The 23,717-nt window shown below is 39.5% G+C and overlaps 1 protein-coding gene across 8 annotated transcripts in view; it reads right to left on the minus strand.

Annotated features, from left to right (window-relative positions):
• The window catches only part of LOC135491984 (uncharacterized), a 201,476-nt gene that overhangs the window by 25,474 nt on the left and 152,285 nt on the right, over positions 1–23,717 (minus strand). For 7 of the 8 annotated variants that reach the window (XM_064778009.1, XM_064778010.1, XM_064778013.1 and 4 more), the window contains 4 exons: positions 22,072–22,248; positions 8,963–9,194; positions 2,433–2,498; positions 829–962 (listed from right to left, as the gene is read on the minus strand). In XM_064778009.1, coding sequence (XP_064634079.1) covers positions 829–962; positions 2,433–2,498; positions 8,963–9,194; positions 22,072–22,248 — 609 coding nt within the window. The remainder of the gene's footprint in view (positions 1–828; positions 963–2,432; positions 2,499–8,962; positions 9,195–22,071; positions 22,249–23,717) is intronic. The other variant, XM_064778016.1, reaches the window with a different exon arrangement.

The following is a 23,717-nucleotide window of genomic DNA, read 5'->3' on the forward strand; positions in this document are numbered from 1 at the left end:
AACTAGGATAGCATACACATGTACCAACCAGCTGCTAGAAGTGACGTAAATGTCATGCGATCTATGTTCCTGTTGGTATTATCCGGTGTTTAGTTTCCTTTGAAAGAAGCTAGAGCTCTGTGGTACTGGGAAAAATATCTCTCATTACATAGACCAAACGATATTCTATACTGCAAACGAATCTTTTTTCATCCATCAGCTTTTTCAACTTGCAATTTTCTTCAAATGCAACGCTGGTTCATTCCTCGTCGATTTTTCGGTAAATTGGCACCGAAATGCAAAGTAACCCGAAGATTCGTACAGTTCCATTGGTCAATACCAACATTATCAATTTTACGAGCAATCCTCAGCCTCCGATTCTGTAGATTTCAGGTCAACTTGTAATCTGCTTGAAAATGCAAAGGCAATTTAACTCAGAATTCTCAGTGATGAGAACAAATTGACAATACGTCAAACTTGACAGTTCCAATCGAAAAAAATACAAAAAGAGTGACCATCTAAAATTAAATGCCATGGGATAAAATCTAACGTCTTCTGCCTTATCTCACTAGGCATTCCGCTTGGCAGAGAAATTAATTTTGTCATTGAATGATTCGACGGTTCGGGGTGCAATTTGTGGGTTCATGTTTTATATCGATGGAATGTTAGGAATCGTGATCTAGATGATTTCGAAGAATGAGAGGTGGACTTTGATTCAAGCTGACTTTTCTTTCTATCAAGTCACTCAGTATTTGCAATGTACTAAGTCAAATAATACGAGCAATACAGTCAATAAGCAATCACGTCACTACAGCTCTGGGACCCAAGCAATTAGTAGATGTCACTCACCCAGGCACGCATTTTTCATGAATCGCCTCATCAACCCGTTGCATTTCCGTCGCTGGTGGCCCTTGTGTTGCACGCACGAACACCGGAAAAGTCCATACGGCCGGAGAGCCTCGTAGGACTGGATACATCGCTCCCTAGAAGAAATTAGACAATAATGATTATACCAAGTGGCATGTTTATGCAAAATGTAGTCAACGGTAGCTCGTACTCCATTAAAAGGAAGAAAGGGACACATAACACAATGCATGGGTAAAACTAGAACATATACTTGCGTTCTAAGTCCGGTTAAGTTCTCAAGTGTATAAACTCGCCTCTACTTCAAGTCAGATATGTAAAAATGAAACACGAGAACTGAACCGACCTTTGATATTTTTCTGAAATGGGGCGTTGTACAGTGCGTATTTCAGCATACAGGTATTGTGAACACATTCGTGTTGGTATTGGGATGTTATCGCTGCTGTACATTACCATACAGAACTACAGTGTGTTGGCTTCAGCGTGCGACTGATTGATAACAGAAACCAAACATGGTTAAAAGCTTTTCTCAAATTCACTTAGAATTTAGTTGGAATTACAATTGTTTGTGGTGGCCTCATGGCAAACTTAATCTACTTGGTATCTGAAACCCCTTGCACTAGAATCGATTTGATTTTACTGCAATGGGTGGGTCTCAGCAACTTTTATGACAGGGCAAACTAAACTCAAATATGAAGAAAGTAATCATCTTCGATGAGAAATAGACTCCCCACATATAAATGTCAGAGTGGCTGCAATGTTTGTCTAGAAACAAGTAACTTCTATATTATCTGTCAATTCAGAAATGGAAATTCAAAGTAGCCGAGCTCCCCGATAGACATTCGATTGGCAATCGGTTGAGAAATCAAGGAGTTTTGTCAGCAAATCAATCGGCTCTGGAAGTGACTTGATTGTTCTGATGTGATGTCTCTATGAAGACACACAAGGATACTTGCTTTTGTCTATAGTCATTTCCATCTAACCTTTTTCCATGTCTACGCTTTTTCAGTGTTGAGGCAACCAGTATCAAAGTGACAAAGTTCCAACCCTCTGCGAACAGAGGAGTATGTTCCGGCCATTTCAACAAATGAACCGATTTTTCTCTGGTTTTCAGTTAGCCTTCACCTCCTCTCACAATCTTCCCGTGGTGTTAGACATGAGAAAGCTAATCTCAACAGAGGTGCGATGGCGGTTTTTAACAGTCTCTACCACATGAACATGCCTTCTTGGAAAGCCACTAAGCTCAATTTCTTTGAAAATAACACAGAAAAGAACTCAGTATAAATTTTATCATGTCTTTCAACAATGTCCCAAAGTTGACTGTTTTAGCCGAGATCTATTGACGTGATCGTTATAATTACAGTCGAGGAAGCCGATGTGCTTACTGAAACGTGGTCCGTTGTCAATTTACTTCGGAAATAGATATTTTTTGAATTGAATAGATGTTCAGGAAAAGTCTACGTTTCTCTTTGTAAACTGGACCATGATCACGCACTGTGTGACAAATAGTCCCATCTTAATTACTAGAGAACACATTTCGGGATCTACTTTAAAAGTCAATGGAGTCGTTCATATTACAAGTTGCTTACATCGCCGTGCCTGCATCTCCTATGCCGCTTCTTTGCAGTCCGCCATGACCACTCCTGTCACGCCCGCTGAAGCGAACAAGGCCAAAACTCAGAAATTTATGTCGAAATCTACTCGCTGTGACCTGACATTTGCCAACGACGTGTTTTCGCGCAAATAAAACCTCCCCCTGGGTATCGGCATCTTGTGGATTTGAGTTTGCTTGTCAGTCGTTGTTAAAACCTGATTGTTACTACGTAAGGTATTCAATTTTCGCAGTCCCAAGGAACTGATAGCGTGTCATCTCACGTTAAGTTCTTTCGTTTTTACATATGCTATGAACTAGGATAGTGTTAGCAGTTTTGTCCCCCGTTGTAAATACCAAAATATGAATGCCTGATAGAAATAGAGTTAAAAACTTACAAGTTAAGCCCAACATGGAAAACTGTCAACAAAAAGAACACTTTTTACCCTTTTCTGAAAATAGTCAACACTTTCCAAGTTTTCTGGTAAAAATTACTTTCCTCAGACCCATGACATGAGATACATGTTTACAAAGTGAGTAAAGTAATGGGATCTTTGAAAGAAGTCCGGCGAAAGTGCAGCCGTCGCGTCACAGCGAGTTTCAGATGTTTATCAATGATAAAACGGTTTTCACTAAACAAAACATGACCACGTGTACAACACTGACATAGGACGAGTGAGGCATGGTGAGTGCAGCTGATTCAAAAATCTAAAAGTTGTCAATATATTTCATTATCTTTGAAGAAATGGCGAGAAGTTTAAGGTTTGGTGCAAAACAGCTCACAAGACAAAGCACTGACGTGTACAGCAGCGATAATGTGCATATAAAAAACTACTGACAAAAATAACAATGTTTGCGCTGTAAGAACAAAGGTAGGTGCCTCGATCTGCCTTTTTGTGAAAATGGATGCAATTCGTTTTATTTCCAAAAAATAGCATTGCATGGATTTCCACAAATTATTTTGTTGTAAATGTATAAGTATATCAAAAACTAAAACACAAAATTCTGATTCAAAAACTAGCGAAATTCAGACTCCGACCCGAGAAGAAAAAGCACTGGAAACAGTCTGTCGTACGATGTTTTTAAGTTAAACCTGCTAAAGGTCAACAAATGATTAACACTTGAATCAGAATTCTTGATCAAATCTGATCATCCTCGAATAAAATTAATTCAACGCTGGGTGCGTGAGAAAAAATGACAATCTAACAAGATGCAATCTTAACAGTTAATTAAGTTTGTTGTAAAAATAATCGAAGTTTTAACAGAGAGGTTCTTCGAAGAACAACCTAAGAGAACATTAACAATACTTATTCAAAGCTGCAGAAACACTTTCAGCAGAATTCGACTATTTGACATGTGGAGAAACCATATATTCAAGTTTCCTGGCTTGAAACTGCTGTTCAATTGATAAAACAACATGTTGTCAATAAAAGAAAAAAACATAACTAAATATGAGGCGAAACAATAAACAGAACAATGTAAAGAAATGAAATGAAACCAAACACACTCTGTTCACTAGCGAAAAAGGTAAACAAAACTCAGTTGTTTGGGAATGAAAATAATTCAAATCTAGTTAAAAACAAACTGAGTACAAAGGTTTATAGTTCGGATACTTTTGTCAATGTAATTCGCCATGAGGCAGATGATGAAATTGATATTTTGAAAATATCACCAGGGGGTAAGTTCCATTTTTAGTTCTGAGTTTGCAATGTGCTCAACATAATTTTCATCATAACGCAAAAATTAACATTATTATTACTTTGTGTCCTTTGAAACAAGTTTTGTTAGCATGCGAAGTTCAGGTTATATACATTGCAACTATTGGTCTATCAAGTTGTATTATTTCCTTACATTGTAATAACCGTCCCTAAAGAATATCCAATCTCAAGAAGCAATGGCTATTTACTGATTAAATAGACTCTTAAAATGACCATTGCGCCTTTTATTAGTGAGATATCCGCATTTATTAGCCTTTCGCAAATCACAGTGCACATTGTGACAAACGTATTCGTTCCGCTACAAGTAGCACAGGACATAGTCTGACCATTACAAATCATAAATCAAGTTCATGTCATAGTTTCTTGATCATATTCTATTAAGAGAGTCACGCTAACAAGTGATTTATTTTATCCAGTGGCTGGTTAAACGATAGACCACTAAATACCATTACTGGAGATTGCTTGGATACCTAGAATGAATTCAGTGGACAACACCATCAATATCTTACAAACAGATAAAAAAAATTGACAAATTTAGAAATAAGTGCCACCCAATTAAACAAACTTTTATAGGTTGGCAGATAACATTCAAGATTTCCCTCTCTAATGTTCTTTTGATGTGGGCCATATCAATCTGTAATACGTTTTCACCGAAAATTCTACATTTTATGCCATCGATCTTAAATTGTCTGTGATTAATTAGTCCTTGGTATAAGTTCATATCTTGACTCAATTTGTAGCACTGTGCGTCTGGTTACCGTGTCAAGATTTATGAAATCTGTAATTCTAATTTCGTTTATATTGATTTCGGGGACCATGCGACTGCAATTAGAGAAAAAAATCCTGAGTGTTTGGTGCAGAAAACGTACCTCAAGTTACCGTTCTGAATAAGTTAAGTGTTCTATTTTCGTTGATTATAGAAATAAAATAATGCTTTCTTGGATGAATCAATCTTTAAACGTCCGCAGTCTCTGCGTATGATTAGTTTAGGATCAGTGGTTCGTCTCGATGGTCGGAGAAATAAAGCATTGCTTTTGTTTTGATACAACTCTGGGATATGGAGGGAAAATACGTCGGCTTCTGCACTAGACACAGTTTGTCCCACCATTTCTCCTCTAGTCATTCCTCTACAGGATAACACATGTCAGTCAGCCGAACCATCTGCAGTCCCGGAGCAACCAGAGGGATACTCGATAAACAAATTAAATTCTATCCAATTTAGTAAATGCATATCTGCTTTAGCCCACTGCGGTTTGGGACAGTACCATGTTGTCCAATACATCACGCATGACATTTGACGGACTTAAGCAGGCTTTTAGTTAATTGCCGAAATACACTGCATTCCTATTTAGACAGATTAGCTTTTTTCCGAATAGAAATAAACAAATGGCTATTTTTGTTTGGTAAAACCACATCATTCAATCTAAATGGCTCCAAAGGATTACGAGACAATCACGTCTCTTTCCGCAGGAAAATGATTCTTCTTGAACAATGGTTCAAATTCACTTTACAGCCATTGGAAACAAACAATTTCTGGGTAATGATTATTCTAAAGAGTATTTAATCCTTTAAAGGACTTCAGTGCAACCTTGATCAAACCCCTGATGTATTGCTGGAATTGACAACTTCAGGATACGATACTGACATTCCCAGTAGTAAAACATCGACATTATTTCTAAATAAGCTCAATGATTGCATATGTGTTACCATTTATCTTTTCTCACCAATCCTATAAAGACTTCTATTGTATCCGATTCTCAATTAATTGTTATTGAACGAGAATGATGATGATCATGGTGCCATTATCGTTGAGAAAGTGTTCCGCACAATTGCAGACGGATCATTGTTATGCTATTGAAATTTGATTGGTCCCTCGGGAGGCATTGGTATCTATCAAGAAATGCTCCTTGTGCCGCTATTCTTGTAAAATCGGCTCCAATTCCTGAGGCATTGAAGTTTAGTTGCTGAATTTGAAATCAAATTTCTCTAACCAGAGCCTCAAATCACAAACCAAGGGTTCCTTGATAATCCACAGCGCCTTTGTTGATACTCTTTAAGACACGGTTAAGTTTGAGACTAGTAAAGTCTCAGGCAGCTTTCAGAATCTCTGAAGTCTTTCGAAAACACTTATCTATAAAGATGATGAAAGTTTGATACTATTTCTGTTTTGTATTTACTGCGGTTCCATGCTTTTGAACGTGATCCCGGTCAGGATGAGGATTCTACCAAAGTCACACCAAGGAAAATTTCATTTAATGTGATGCCAATGATTGAAATGCGTCATTGCAATTACTGTGGCATTCAAAAGAATCAAACCTTACAACTCTAACAGTCTGCAAAAATTAAAGACATTTCTTTGATCAGGTTTTTCAATTCAGAGATAGATTGGTCTAAACAGTCACATGTTTACTAAAACAACAAGATTTAGCGGACAATCCAATTACTTTTGTGATTTAACCAGGCTGTCTCATGATCGAGTCACCGCACGAATGCAGATATACAATTGTCCCTACCAATATACTGCTAACTTTGCCAATTAAAGCCAATACAAAAAAGAGGATATTTGAAATGACTCATCAATATCTAAACAATTTGCCTAAACAATACAAGTCACGCTGCCTTGTTTTAACAGTTCAATCAAATTAAAGAAGAAGTGAGTAACGCATTGTTTTCAATTACAATATCCTATTCGCGGTGATACGACCAGACTGTTTTGTTTAGAGACACTGTATTGTTTCTAAATTTCCTGTTTAATTAAGAAGCGATTGCACATCGATATGGAGAATTAATGGTGGGAGAAAACGTTAGACAGCTCTGCAACAATCCATGTATTCATGATAGCGTTCAAAAGGGTCGTAAAAACTGTTGAAAAAAATTATTGTCGAACTTTCTTAAACTATTAAAAAATATAATAGTCATAACTATCTAACCAATATGCTACCACAATGCGTCATTTGAATTCCAAATGAGACAATGAGTTTGTCTCATGAGCAAGACCTGCAGCAACGAGAGACATAATCCAGCAGATATACAGCCCTCTTCATTCCAACTTCAGTATAAAGCGTAGAAACGTACTTACAGCTTTACACCCGAGGTAGAAAAGGCAACACCATTGTTCGCAACAATCTAATGTCATTCCAACACATGCCACAGGGTACAGTCGCATTCGACTTTCGCCTGGCTTTCCGTCGATAGAAGAAAACCTCAAAGCCAGCTCTAAACTTTACACAAGACACCTTAACAAGGCAGCTTACTTTCTCCCAGTTACTTTATCAACCATTGCGAACAAAAGACCGGCTTCTCCTTCAGCGTTATAGCGCTTAAGAAGTCAAACCATGCGTTATTGAAACGATACACGATTTCATGTTGCTTTCTTGTGCTTAACGCCTTTCCAAGGATTGCTCCAGGTCTTCTGACTTGGTGTACCACTTCAAATGGTAAATTTTGCTATCCTCTTATTCAAAGGAAGTCCTTTAGTTAACTTTGTCAGTTACACAAAAAAATAACATCAAGTTACATTTGCAGAAGGTTACACACTTGGCAAACTCCGGATGTACTGCTTTTGTAGCAATTGCACAAGGAAGCAAGCAAGGACAGTCGAAAGAACCAAGAAATGCCCCCCCCCCCCCCCCGATGCCCAAACGTCGCTAAGGGGATTTCGAGTTGTTCTCACAATAACTAACGAATGGTAAGTGAAAGGAGCACTAACATTAACTGTGCAGTACGATGTGAAGAATTTCATTTCAAAACGCTACAACTACTGAAAGTTACCATTAAAATATTGATTTGGCAAGGAGTTGGCGCATGGCAAAGGCATGATTCAGGTAAGTTTTCAAAGTTTGATGAAATTCAGGTATAGCGTGTTGAACCGAAACTCGTTATGTGTTGGTGAAAGGGTAGGATAAACTGATACAAGGCAGAAAGTAACACCCACCGAGAATAATAAGTATGCGCAATCAAACATGCCAATGTATGGGTGGCTGCAGCCACAATAACCACGACGACCAGTTAGAAAAAGAGTAAGGTCAAAGCTAATTTATCAACCCAACACTTGCTTTAGCTTCAGTAGATTTCTCCAATTTGTGCATAATGCAACGAATAAAGTTCAAGCGCACTCAGCTAACATGTTATTTGTATGAAATATTTTTCCATTTCTAATTTGAAAAGCAATTAATAGTTTATCGATTTGTCTGGAATTGATGCGGGGATGTCGGATCAAAATAATTGACTGATTGATTTTTTGTCACACTGCCGACAAATCAATTAATCACCCAAGATTTTAACTCTCTGGGTAGGATTGAGATGATCCATAAACAAACAGCACTCAACATAAGATTAATGTGAATCACAAAAGTAAACAATCACCTCATCAAATTGGTAAATAAGACATGACCAACTCAATATTTTTAAGATGGTTTAGACTATATTTGGAAATCTCATCATATCCAGATTAGTGTCCCGCTTGTTTTCGACATTACCGATACTAAGGTAGACCCAATCTAACTATCACTTTGTCCAAGTGTTTGTTGGACATTATTCCCATCTGACTATATCTTCATATGGCGATTCCGTCCATGAAAACAACACATCAAATCTCAGTCTTAAGTAGGCTTCTGAGATTATCCTGGGGGAACAGGCCTTTTTCTTAGACCATTCACGTGACCGATCTGGACCAGAAGCATCAATTGATTCAAACTTGTCTAAATGTGTTGAGGAATACTCCTGTCACCGCATTCGCACATTGAGCTGACTGATTCAGAACCATACACAAGCTCTACGTAAATATTTTGTCCAAAAGGTCGTTCCCTACCTGCTCTCAGCGTAGCATCGCCCTCGTCTCACTTTGCATGATTTCCTAAAATTTGTGAGATCACGATTGCACGTTCTGTCTGCCAGGCACTCCTTCCGCAGGTCTACGCAGCTAGGTCCGTTCTCATCAGACCTCTTATCATGGACAGCATCATAGTCCATCCGGGCGTCATAGTCCTCGTCTTCGTCATCACGCTCGTTAGCGTTTGTTTTGACGACGAAAGTGTCCTTGCCTGTAAAGATAGAAACGAAACATAACTAAGTGAAGTGTGTTCTCTGGTGATGAAAAGACAGTTCGTCAGTGGTGACCACCTCATCTCCTAAACCTGGTCTGAAATGACGGTAGAGACATACAATTAATTACAACTATTCTGAGATGTGAAATAAAACTGTTTCGAAGTAGTTATTGACTTCTTCATACAATGGAAGAAGCAACACCCATGTGCAACTTCGCATGACATGACAGAGACCGGACTTCAAGGCAGCAACAGCACGTATTATTGACCATCAATATCAGTGGCAAATTATCGCGAAAAAGATCCCCAATAACAAAAGGCAAAGGTAACATAATCGAGCGCAGTAGCACCATAAGCAACACGTTCTATTGAGTAGTATTGACCAGTCTGCTTGGTGCATTCGGACGGAACAATAGGAGATGCGGAAAAAGTATTGTCACGTCCTCTCATCTGATACTGTGGCTCGATAAGTGACAAAGACATAGCGTTCTCAAAAACAAGGCGAGATGAAGGAGTGGTCAGATAGACTTACATGAGGTAGCCTTGATAACTTTTGAGGCAATGCATGATGCGTATTAAGATCAGTACTTAGGGACACACGTCTGTGACACTTGTACACACTCTCGTTGGTAACTGATATCATGTACTGGCGCTACAAGGACACCTCGAAGTGATACTCTTACTCATCGGTTGAAGTTAGAAATTGGCAGTAGAGATGTCAAACAAAAACAAGCCATGACAACTTTGTTTAGCTATTACTCTCATAGTCTCGATAAGGACTTTTAGGCGTTGTATTGTCCTAATGAAGGTTACCGCAAGCTACATCGTATCGATGATGTACACTAGCATCCGCCGACAATTGGAAACTAACTGTTGATCAGCTGCGACATGGTAATAACCCGTACTCCCTCCTCTCTAATCCGCAATACTGTTTTCCCTAATCTTACAGCCACCAGCTCAAATTGCTTGCACCTGCCACTAAGTCAGATATTGAAGACACCTACATTAACTATTAACGATGTAGTATGGTGTATTTGACACTTGTTCAACATGTTGAGGTAAGGTAGGAAAGGTGACTAAGTTCGACGAGTAGAGATGCAACCCGAAATGGGCAAGCAGTGGTTGGCGAATTACACTATGTGGACTATTCTCGGTGTTAGAATACTAGCGGGAAAGGACACTTTTTTAATATTCAAACCCATCGCGGTCGAACACCACGCCTGATGGTAGATCAGCATGCCCAGTGCTTCCTGTCAGTCACGTGACCAGAATCCTTAACTTCCAATGATTAATATAGAACGAAATAACATCAACCACGGATTTGGTTGTGCTCTGATATTATTAATGATCAGCGTGTTTAAATGTAATTGCAGCAGATAAAAGATTAATGCAGAATCGGAGACTTATTCGAGTCGCCACCATAAATCAAGCTCGAGAAAGCCATGGGGATGGATGAAAAATAGAAGATGCTCTTCCAGGCTAAGTGTACAGGGATCTAACTATTGCATTGACATGCATTATCCCAATACTGAACAGGGTTTTCGCAAGCTGACACTAGAATGAAGCTTTAATCTTTCCAGTCTAACTACGCATACACCCAATGCACATTCAGTGTACAAATGTAAAGCCTTCTTAGTGGAATAAAAGTCAGGCGGGATTCCTAAACATTCCATTACTCCGAAGGCCCCAACGGAGCTCGATTTAACATGTGCAATAACAGGTAGAAGATGGTGTTATGAAACTTTACAATCATTTCTCTTAAGAGGTTTGCGAAAACGATGATTCTTTTTAAATATCTGCCTTGAGATGCTATAAATCTTGATCGAGTTTTCGATTAATAGCAGAAATGGTGAGTTAAGATAACAATATTTCAAATGCTAGAATTGATGATCTCGAAATAAAGTTGCCGCTGAATCTGGACGATACTCGTACTTTGAATAACACAGTTAAAATGCTGCGGAAATATATCATTAGCAGTAGAGTTTCACTGTCAACCGTTCCCGTGTAATATTTCTGAATAGTAGCCTTATAATTCGGTACAAAATTCCTGAAAACTACCGATTCCAAATCTTATTTACCACTCCCCCGAAAGAAAGAGAATTCAAGACGTCACTTTTGGAGCCGAACTAACGACGTGCTTTTATAGCGTTCCTTATTTTTTGTTACAGAACTCGAATAGTTTATTAGTTAACTCGAAAGTTTGTACGTTTGCACGTCAAAGGAAACATAATACCACTCACAATGTTACAACTTAAACTCCACGGCAAACACTAGAAATTATTTATCGATCGAAGATGAAAATGAATATCTCTTATCAAATTTGGAGTGTCCCATGTGGCCCGAGCTCGAGTCGCAGAACCATTTACTGCGAATCTAATCAATGGCGGAGTCGATGGCAGGACCAATCAGGTCCGAGGAGGGTATCTTAGCCAGGCTGATCCGTCTTGATCAAGTAGAAGTGTTTACATAACAACCTATCCATTGTATATGCTGACAGTTGGATGGTTATATTCCTGTTTTAGTAAATATTCAGAAATTTATGTTTGGGATCAGGGAGGGACGATTTTTGTGGAGGCGAAGATAAATGTCTGTTTTCGAACCAGCTCCCCATAAGGAAGTTCGAGATTCACCATTTTGAGACCTGCAGCTCCATTTCTGATCATCCGAGAAAGAAGTTGGACAACTCAACAGTCAGGATGTTTTCTTCGCCGATACATGCGGAAACCATGGTTATTTTCTGCCAATAACATCAACCTCCGCGCCCCGTCTTCGGCATGTCAGGAAAAAATATTCATGGAGACGAGTTATCAATATCAACACGTCTGATCTATGCTTCAGAAAGCCAGTCTGAAAGGCGCGATACAACTGACTGCATGCAAGTGCACTTTTTCATCATAAACTGATTAAGAATGCATTTGCCTTTAGCACGATACGGACCAAGTCTTGCTTGCATCCTAGGAAGGAATCCGTCATCAGTGACAGTTATGAAACAGGCGTCATTAGGAAGAGAGCGGCGATGTCATCCGTGTGCAGGAATGCTTGACTCCCCAGAGATCACCTCCTTACTGAATCAATCTAAGTTGATATCAATCTTTTATTATTCATGTGCGTCTAGCATATTAAGTATCGCATGCATTGAAGTGTAATTGCATAAGAAGAAAATGTCTACAGGACAGTGACATTGCAGCGAATTGGTTACAAATGTGCACGCCAAAGCAAGTTATATGGCGGCCATTGGAATCTGATTTTTCAAAATTCTTTACACCGCGTTGCGCATTGAACAATGGCGTATCTACATCGCTCTACATAAATCTTGTTCCCGCGAGACTTGAGATATCTCTGGTGATTTCTAATCAATAAAACCCATCCATCATTTGTATGGCCCTTAATAGTCTTCCCCATGACGAATAAACTTATATCAGTAATTGTATTAATGTTTTCCTTTTGTGCGAATTGTCACATTTTGTTAGAAAAGCCTTTGTGAAAATCGGCATAGCGGCAAAGCTTTCCGACTAGCGCTATGCAAATATTTAGCTTAGCGGATCTATATGCTATGGCGGAGTAATTTTCTCCTGACACGCTACATTTATTTTATCAGCGGACTAATCTAATTTGAACAAACATGGCGACACATCCGTTACAAGTTGCATTACACAACATGGAAAGCAAACACGGTGTGCAAACTCAACTCATGTTTGTAAAGGCTGTTTTTCTAATATGAAATATGATTTCCCTTTCGTACAAGCAATCATGATAGTGTTATCGTACTGTATAACAAATTGCTTTTAAGAAACCTGTTGGGAAATTTCGCGATGCGTAAGGTTATGATTCTATAATGAATATAATTTATCAGTAGGATGACTTAGGTTGAGGTTTGGTCCGAGGGTTTACCCGAGGGGGTCGAAAAATAAATGATCACTTCTTAGCATAATCCTGCTTAAGTAAATGAATGTATAATGAAAATACTTATGATCATGTCAGTGGTGCTTTATCATGTGAATAGTGAGGATTCGACATCTGAATCCGAGAGATAAGCATGATTTTATGGCATGAATAAACCAGATTTAGTTATACGCGATATTGGAGGAAAGGCAGTGCTCATATTTTTTCAACGTGCATAACGAGTCATTGGTTATACCTCCTTTTTGTCTTTGGGTCTATGTGCGCCGCTTAAGCCTTGTCAATCAAACCATGGATGAGAGAGGACGAATTGTGTTATTGTACTGGTGGCTGTTTCTTCAAGATTGCCAATAGAACCATGAAGCAACGTACCCCGTTTTATCAAATCTAGCCTTAGGACAAAAAGTCATCATGTATAGCTAATATGATAAAGAAATTTAAGCTGACTTGCCCTTAATTAGCCGGGTGCTGACACGCACGACGAAGGATGGATGTCCAACCCATGTACGTAACCCGGGAGAGGGCACATGAGACGACAGGACATCACTTTTTACCTTCTCCTATCATGCACTTAGACCAATAAATCAGATAATGATTTAAAAAGATCAACGCAGCGGGAGAAACCACTGCCCGTGTAATTACAGTGGCTAACGCAGCGTGGCGGCGTTGACATGGTCAGTGGAAATTGAGGGATTTTATTGACGTCACTTGATAATCACCACTACATGGTTTATCAAAAGCAGTACTGTGCGTGACGAGTCGACAGAATTTCTCCGTTAGGTACTCTATCACTCTGAAGCTGCGACCACTGCCGAGGCATTGGATTTACTGTCAGTTGCAGAGACTTGCTTGACGCTGGATTTGTCTCTAACTCAAGTCAGCAAAATTATGCAAAATAGGCAAATTTTAAAAAAGCAAAGGTTTAAAGTCAAATGAATTTACCCAGATCGATGATGGACGCCATTTTCTTATACGATGCCGAGGCTCAAGTGCCGCCGCGTCTTAGGCAGACAATTTCAATGTTATTTATCAGAGTCACTGCTTCATTGACTTTCATCAGCAATATTTTAATGAATCTACTGACTCCGGGAAACTGTATCAACGCAGCGCATCGCTCCACGATATTTTTCTCAATTTAATACGTTGACTTCAGATGCTTGAGATTACTGCCGGCTCGATTGGCTGCATTCAGTTCAAAACGGGATTCGAGATCGATGGTAGATTAGAAGAAATAGCAGAAAGGAGGTTTTCACAACAACACATATGATATGGTTTTGCAAGAATTTCCCTTCCTTATCGCATTGTTCTATTGTGTCTTTTGATTGGACTTGTGTGCAACTTGGGGAAACTAAATTAAACAGCTGTATTCATATCAAAATGATATTCATGATCATGTTGTCAAAATGAAGAAAACCAGTTGATGGCTAGGCTGGCTATCTTCTTTGATAGAGAAGTGTTCACTATTATGGCAAGTTGTGTTGCAAATCATTACAGTAGAGACAGACGTTTCTTTAGGTGATGTCCTTTTCAACAAGTCAGTCACTGCAAGTCACTGCCCGTACCAACTCAACTTAGACAAGCGTCAAAGAACAAGTACTCGCCTTTATCTAATGCTAGACCGGTGAGGCTGCCTAACATTTGCCAAAGAAAACGTAAATGTTCTTTTCACCTGAAAAATTTAGTTTCGATAGTCAAACGTTGCAAGTCAAGGAACCAACAAGAGTTATAGACAGCCAATAAAGAACAGACACCAACGCATCTTTCGAAATCGAGACTAGACATTTTAAGCTGCTTATTAAAAGCTAAACCAAGTTCTTTTCAATCACATACGCCGCTTTCTGATTTTACTGTTCACAGAACAGTTATCAAAGCAATAGATTATGCTGAGAAAGTGTTTTTGTGACGAAGCTTGATATTGTCTACTCTACCAATTGCCATTAACTGTTTGATGCCGTTTAACACGGCGAAAAACTGACACAAACAGGCTGAATCAAACAGGTGACCAAAGAGATACGAGGCTTGCGAATGCCTCTTTGCTTGACAAAAAGCAATGTGGTACTTAAGAAACTACCTGCCGATAGACGTTTCATTATAACGGCTATGCACGTGTTACCTTTGAAAGAAGAAGTTTAGGTCATCTTTGACACTACTTGCTATCGTTTCCTTGTGCCGTAAGATGGACCTAGCATTATGGGCAGGTACTGTTCACTTTTCTGTCAGTTGCCTTGTGTCTCAACGTCTTCAAGTGAAAACAGACCGACAGTTTCTCAAAGTCCTTAGTGCAAATCTTTTTAACTTACATGCATCCACTTCACTTACTCGTATCAGTCTCTGGCATGGGAACACTGGAACAGTGGTACACCATGCCGGGCAGAATATGGGCTATATAATTTAGTACACGGTCGAGGTACGAGGAGCTGGGAGCAGTAAATGCCGAAGATGCCATTTATATTCAATTTTTACAGCAACCAACGCGTGGTTATCAAGTTTACATGTGACATTACGTCATGAAAACTGAAGCCGATTTTCAGGGCAAGATATTGAAATCCTATGTGTCCAATAGAAAACAAATAACCGACGATCATGAATGCTGGATCTAGGATATGGTCAGTATGGATATCCCAAGTTGGCGATTATCAATCTTCTGCAATGGTACAGCCAATAAAAACTGAAGGCTCAGAGTTTGCATTGGCTTGCGCGGAGATGATATATAAGTGTACAAAGTGTCTAGAGCAATTTGTGGATCAATCACTCTTGGTTCGCCAATATATTAGATTAGGCGGTTTGTCTACTTGCTACAGATGATGTCAACATTGGACTGAGACTGAGACGTACTGAGACCTTAGACCTTTCCAGTGGCTGATGATAAAGTCAACATTGGTGAGGTCCCGACTGAGGCAGCCTGTCACAGGGCAACAGGGTGATTTAATGAAAATTGGACAGACCTCGAATATGTCAGGTCTCGAGTATGTTATAGCGCATGGCATTCTCGTGTTGGTTACACTAAGCTGTAGTCAGTTTTCGAGCAGACACTTGTATGAAGCAGCAGACATGACAACTCGCTACTGATGAGGTCCAAGTCCAAAGCAGCCTACAGCAACATGATAGAAGCTTTGACTGACGAGAGCCAGGTCAAGTTATGGTCAGCGGTGTGACCATAGTTTGAAGTTGACCTCGAACAAAGATGCCGACCGAAACTGCATTTCAAGGAGTCAATGGCTTATGATTACGGTCCATGCACGTGACGCTGGTAAGAAAAGGTGTTTGACTTGACTATACTTGCCGCATATGAGGCCAATTCTTAAAACTGTTCTGCTTTGTTACCACAAGGTAGCTCGACGAGCCACGGACAGTGCATCAAGAAGACAAGCTCATCCTGAACTCTATTATCTGCCTCATCTCTGAGATGGACTGGTCCAGGTCACATATAGAAAGGCAACATTGCAACCTTGAGCCAAGATAACAAACAGTTAGTCAAGTTACATTCGCGGTAATGCCCCATAATTCACGTGTAACGGAACACAGTCGGGGCAATTTTACCAAACACATCCCATCCTGTTGACTCTTCTCTCAACAATGACTTGGTTTGTCCATTAACTGTAATATAGCGTAATAGGCAAGCCTGATGTTTAAACCACATGGAAATAATGACAGGCAATAGCCATGAGATTTGAGAGAGCAAATATAATAAACCGAATACTCAACAGTCAAATACAAAGTAGGTAAGAGGAAACCAAGGCAAACATTCAGATTTCTGGTTGGGCAATAAAGCTGTGGTCAGTGAAATATGAGATCCATTAGGTTCTTCAGACTTGCATTGTATTATCGTGGACGAGAGACTGTACGTACAATGAGACAGATAGAAAGAAATATGATAGGTAAGTCAAGTAGCTGTTAACCGATGCATTCAACTAGCCAGACTGGCAAATTCGCGGTGAATAAGATCTAAGAGAAGGATTCGGAAATGAATTGAAAGTTTTCAACATAACTGTAGCCCCTCTTCAAAGTGGACAATGATCATGCCTATAACTTGCAAAAAAAAAAAAACAACAAAAAACAACAAAAAACAACAAAAAAACAAAACAACAAAAAACAACAAAAAAACAAAAAAACTCATAGTCCTAATGATTGACCGATTTAGGATTGTAACAATACTTGACTTCATGATGAAATGGGTCACCAAAGCCAGGCACACACACCGTTGTTGAGTACGTTGAACCATCTGAATACAAATACGTAAATACGTGTCACAATAAAACAAGGGATAGTTTCAATTGAAAAGCTTGATCACGGACCTTTATGATAGTGTCGACTGCTTCAATTTCCTCAAGGGCATCAGAATAAAATTGATTTGTTTCTAACTCGCTTGTTCTATTTGCATTTTATTACAACATCACCAAAGTCAAACACCGAGCACTGCTATTTTGATTAAATTCAATGCTTTGGGAACTTGTGCGTTTCGGTAGAAAAACACTGAGTCATTGAGTAAATCTGCAGAATCCGGAGGGATGGAGACAATTAAGTGACACCGGTGTCCTCTAATTCTCTGTGTGCTGGCATGTCATCAATTGGACGGGAGTGTGGTTCAATCAGATGGTATGTGACGGAATGTCGTCCGGCGGATTCTGTCACATGAATAAGCTACAGTGAGTATTGTTGATCAAGTTTGCAATACTAGCACCAAGAATGTTTAAATCGGCCATTCCTCAAATTAGAACTCCCGATCTGCCCCGATCTCTTGCTCATAACTACGTAATATAGAGAAGCTTTACGAGTGTCGCGGACAGCAAAACCAGCCTAATATTCCAAACTACGCCAACCACATTACACCATCTATTCAAATGCTTTAAGATGAAGCAATTGTTGGATATTAAAGGTGTGATAACATCGCATATTTGCAGTGTTATTTGTCATATCGGCGCCATTCTCACTCTTATCGCCACAATGAAATTTGATATTGAGAAATTGAAAAGTTAATTTGTTAATTGTCAGCACACGTCATCTAGCAGAAAATGATAAAGACACATGACTAACAGCTAGATATTGTTGTATTATACTGGTGTACGACCAGAATTGAAAGACTTATCGCTTAAAATACGTTTCTTCTCGTTCTCATCACATGGAAACTCGTCGGGGGCCAAAAGGTGATTTGGGAATGACGGACTACCAGCCGGTGCATGAACAAAATATTCAACATTTCCTGGCATGATATTTGTTGTGTTCGTCAATGACGATTCTGATCAAGTATTTATGGTAACCTGATAACTTCTTTCTCTTTATCCAGGAAACAAAAGTACAAAACCCCTAATAGACGAAAATCTAACATTACACACAACCCCTCACTGGACGTATTCCAATTAAAGTTAACACGAGACAATCGATAAGGACTGACAGTTCGATTTCCCGATAGGTTTTGGATCAATCCTTCTAAAAAAACCCAGAAGCCAAAACCTTAGGTTTTTATCTGAAGGTTCAGTCAGGAGAGGAATCTGAAGACGAACTCTAACTGACGTATCTAGCGATACGAATTGAATCCTTAGTCATTCTCAGTCCCTTGGGTCTCACAAGATGCGCCGAAAAGCCATCACTGACTAAAAACAAACAAACTGGATATTAGCGTTGAAACGTTGATCAGATTTTACATCAATCACTGTCCTTGAAGTAATTTGAATCATTGTCATGCATTGTGGCGATGTTTATTTAAGGTAGAATGACAAACAGTTACTTCGATTCTTTAACCTTTCTTTTTAATAGCAAATTCACCAAACACGTAATACAGTGGAACGCCGGTAAAACGACCATCCCGGTACCCAGACCACGACCACTGGATAGGGTGACCAAATTCACCACTCTAACCCGACCAAAGGGCCTGATTGCCGTGTCTCACAATAAGGAGCGAAAATTAAAAAAAGGTGTACCATACTGGTACTATAGGAGCGTTCCCTGCTCTTGATAGTCATACTGAATCATCCAAAGGATTGAATTATATCGTGTTATATCGTGTATGAGTTTGCGAGAATCGAGCGTTTATCCTTAGAACCATCAGGATTAGGGTTCCCAGGGGAGGTGCGAAAAACTGCGGTCCCATTTACTATTGTCTATCATCGCTTGCTGACAAAATAGTTTATTCTCTTGTTCAATTCATCACCATTAACATGACTCAACAGAAAACCCATCAACGCAGTAGTTTCAACTTATTAGATTCCAATTTTAATCACTTTTCGGGCCGATATCTCGGAGAGCGCCTGTGACGTGGCAAAAGTTTACTAATTTCGAAAACCTGACGAAAAAGTTGTGATCAGCTCGCATTGTTCCAAAACATTTACAAATAGCATGACGTGGCTGCTAATGGCATGGTAAATTAATGAGTTCGAGTTTTTGAAAACATTGTTTTGGCACACCACCTTAATACAACCATCCTTCCTTAGCAAGAATTAGCGGTCGCATCAGCAGAGACGGTACAGCCCTGACCAAGCGGTTTCCCTGTCAGCTTATTCGATTGACCCGAGTAACCTAATCGAACCTAGCAATCGTCTAGAGAATTACATAACGTTGTTGTGGCCAATGATTACCATTACCAAGAGTCCTGCAAATGACTTGCAGTGTAAATATCGTAGTGAACTCGGTAAAGATGAGCAATGCCTTAGATACGAGACAGCTCGTAGCGTTAGCTTTCTGAATTATCTATACCAGAGAGATTCACGCCCTCCTAATTTTCTGGAACAACCAAAATACAAAAAGTGTGTTATCGCAGCAAGTGATTCAGTCCCCGTGACTTATTGCAAATATTGAGTTTATCTCTGTAACAAATGCCTCGTTCCTTCCCCAAATGGTATTCCTTTTTGTCACGGTCTAGGGAAAACATTTTGATTTCTTACTCCGACAAATTTTGATTTATCTGTATAAACCGTGTCAGCAGAGTGGTAGCAATCGCCCAATTGGATTATTTTGGGCGAAAAAACCCAGCAAAATCGAGTTGATGAATCACTGGATGGATATCTTGTGTTATGATCTTTTGGGGCAAGGAGGAGGAAAACATGTTGAAGATGCGATCATTGAGAGAAATGTCATGGTAGGAGCAGTAAAGTGGTGGTGAGGTCATGCCTGATTTTGTTCTTTTTCCTCCACAGAAAAGAACTTAATACACTATGACAATGTCGGACCCGAGGTCAACCTGAAACAGGAGAGGCCAAACTTACTACAAATTGTGTCACAAAGTCTAGTTGCAAAGGGTAAAGGATCTATCTTAAAAATTGGTAGTTTGGGTTAAACTTTTGATTAGTACAGCCTGTCAGACCAAAGATGTTCTTAAAGTCATGTATCGCAGTCAAATGTTCAGATGGCTCCCTTCCACGTGCTATGATGAATCCGGAGATCGAGCAGAGCAAGTCATGACACTGATAGTTTGGCTAATCCTGTAAAATGATTAGAATCATTTGTAGCCACCGTTCTCCTATTCCAGTTTTCCTTTCTCAAAATGGAGACAATTATTTGTTGATCCAAGGAGCGTGCTCAAATGATGCAAGAGAGTCCGACCCATGATATGTTTACAGATGAGCTGTATTGAGCGTGGGCAAGGTCCGTTCGTTTCCGATGGAGTCTAAGCCTAAGCTGTAGTATGCTAAAGTAGCTTATCACATTCATTCTGGCTGGATAGTTCAATTGGTTTTTCGAACTGATAGATGGCTACATATCGGAAAGTTACTGTCATTGCTACTGCTATTGTAGCCTCTCACAAAATCTGGTCAATGGGTTTAATCGTTGATGCTGCGCTGGAAAATTTTCTGATAGTTATGACAACATTAGAGTAATGTTCTTCTCCAAGAAAAAACGATTTCGTTTTCCCAAGAGTGTTAAACAAATGACTGGACATTGCCGACTAGGGTCAGTGTTTGTTATTATTGGATCAAGGGATCTTTGGAGGTAATGAGGGGTGATTCGAAGAGCCCATTACTCATAGCTCTGGATCAGAGGCTTACGTCCAATTCCACCACATTACAAATGTGCTTCATGTTTGCTGGGCTCAATGGCTGTCGGGAAGGTCAGTGTTGAATCCTACGACTCATCCTGCTCATGACGTCTTTTGATTGCGGAGAACAACATTGCTCTCCTTAAAGTCATGGTGCAATCATCGTCATCATCATAATTTCACCATATTCTGCTTTTACAGTTGTTTTCCCGCAGCTTCTAGCTAACAGTTGTCAGTGACTGCATTCCTGCCCTCAACAAATGATCAACTATTTCCAGTCGACCAATCTCACAGGCCAATTGAAAGTTAGTTTATTAGTTTCCTAATCCGTCAGGTTCAAGTTAGAATTGTTGCATGAGTCAGAGCTTTTCTCAATGAAATTAGCAAGGGTAGGAGTAACTTCTGTGTTGCTCTAACAAAGTGGATTGGTTTCGTTCGGATTTGCCCTTGGAAGATGGATAACGGGTGTTTTAGTTGCGAAGTGGTTTGGACATGTAAGCTGTTGATGCTGAAGTATTGAGCAGGTTTTGCAAGCCCTGCAGATGACCAAGTACCAAGAACAAGGTTCTACGTTGTCGCATCAAGAAAATTCACGCAGAAAATGAAAATTAATTCAGACCTTAGTTATGCGTCGTTCATAAGGGTTTCCGCAGGTCCCCGGGCTTACATCAGGAGCAAAAGCTGCTGTATGTCTTCAAATATACATCAACAACCACGGGATAATCTCCGATACATGAACCAGGAAGCGGCGTGATGCTTTATTGCGCAAAGTGCACTTCTTCTTGTTTTTGCTCATTCAAATGAATTTCCTTAATCAACTTGAAGCTCAATTAGCGCTCTGCTAATGCGTCGTTAGTGTTTCGTCATTTTTGTTGTTTTATGACGTGTTGCCTTCTTGCGAGTGTTAATGTTGGATTGAGTCTTATTTGTGAATGTATATCATATCAACAATAATGTGTGTCCAGTAAACCAATGAAGGAGTGCAAACAAATACAGTGGACTTACCCTCTTGGTGGATCTCTCCACATGGATGGTGAAAGATGTTGTCGCGGAAGAATTCACACTCTTCATAATTTGGCATAGAATGGGGACATACACAGGTTTGAAAATAGTTGTAAGCTAAAATAGTCTTCAGCACCGTCCTACACGTCATTGTTTGGGGTGTGGCGCACTTTAAGCTACCTGCAAAGATATAAGATGAAGAATATTTGAAAACTGTAAACCGGCATGTAATCACAACAAAAACATTTTTATTTGCTGACAATCAAAGGACTTGCACCAACTCACCAGACGCCCAGTGCTAATTTCAGTAACGTTCCCAGAATACATACAGCAATAGTGAAAGAGAATGATACGCATTATGACACCTATTAAGATGAAACTCACTTTGCAATTAAGAGAACACACCCAGTGTGATACAGTGTTATTTGAAATCCTAAACTCATTGCGTAGTGTTTCTGATAATAGACTTTCACTGCGTTGTTCTGTTCAAAATTAATGTTGCAAAATAGCAGAATGAAAAACAATAGATACAAATGTAAATGAAATGAGACACTTTAAGAGGCTGCGTGGTGGCATGTTCTACGCACCTTTTATCCATGATACATTCTCGAAATGTATGTTCTGCTTCTATCATTATTGGATTACACTCGAGTTACTGAGCATCTATTTACCATTTAAAATGTATGATCTTTCCCACCTCGACAAGCTTGCTGACTATAGTGGGTGACAATTCCTTTTTGTCTTGGCTCAGTTTACTTATTTATGGTTATGGGCAACCCGCGGTTTTTCCAATACGCCTGTTGAAAACCAATGCATCAATGCGCAATAATGTACAATATTTCGGCATGATGCCGTATTCAATTGCATTTAGCGCTTCCATGAGTCGAATGCTGCAACAGGGTTAGCAACAGGCGGTACTTTTCACAACTTCGACTAATCCAGCCCAATCGTGAAGAGATGTATTGTCAACACGAGGCGAATTCGCTTGCATCACTAAAATATTGATAAAAAGTAGTAGTCTGATTTCTATCAGTTTGACCCAGACAAAACCCATGCCTTAAGATATAGCCTTGGGCAAAAATGTTCCTGAAGTCCATATAGATCCGGTGAGGATGGATTCACATCTATGGCAACGCTCTTATACCACTGCGATCAGCAAAAAACAAAATGCCCTTGCGACATGTCACTTAATTCTCACAGGGCAAAGCAATTAATGTGTGTCATTTCACCTAAATCATCACAAAACCAGGCGATGATATAGTCATCAATGTATCACTATTTCACATATTGATCCAAAACCAACAAACAACAATTATAATCAGAGAGACAGTATAGTTTTTCATTGGGTCGAGTTTTCAGGGCGTTGCCCGTATTTATTGCTATTATAAAACAAAACAAAGTGGAAGCAGAGCAAGATTGATGTCCAGGACGCATATCAATACCTTTGTGTTTTATTTATTGTATACGTGTCGATAAAGGTGATTGGATTAAAAGAACATTAAGGCTGGTGAGATAAATTTGATTTGAAATACAGTCGATGAAACATCTGTGATAGTTTTCCATTTGACTTTCTTTGGGATTGCTGGTTGCTTTCTGAGATGACTCTGGATCTCCATCAGGAACAACACGTACTGCATAAGGCAAATGAT

Source organism: Lineus longissimus, chromosome 8, assembly GCF_910592395.1.
Source record: "Lineus longissimus chromosome 8, tnLinLong1.2, whole genome shotgun sequence".
NCBI classification, from domain to species: Eukaryota; Metazoa; Nemertea; class Pilidiophora; order Heteronemertea; family Lineidae; genus Lineus; species Lineus longissimus.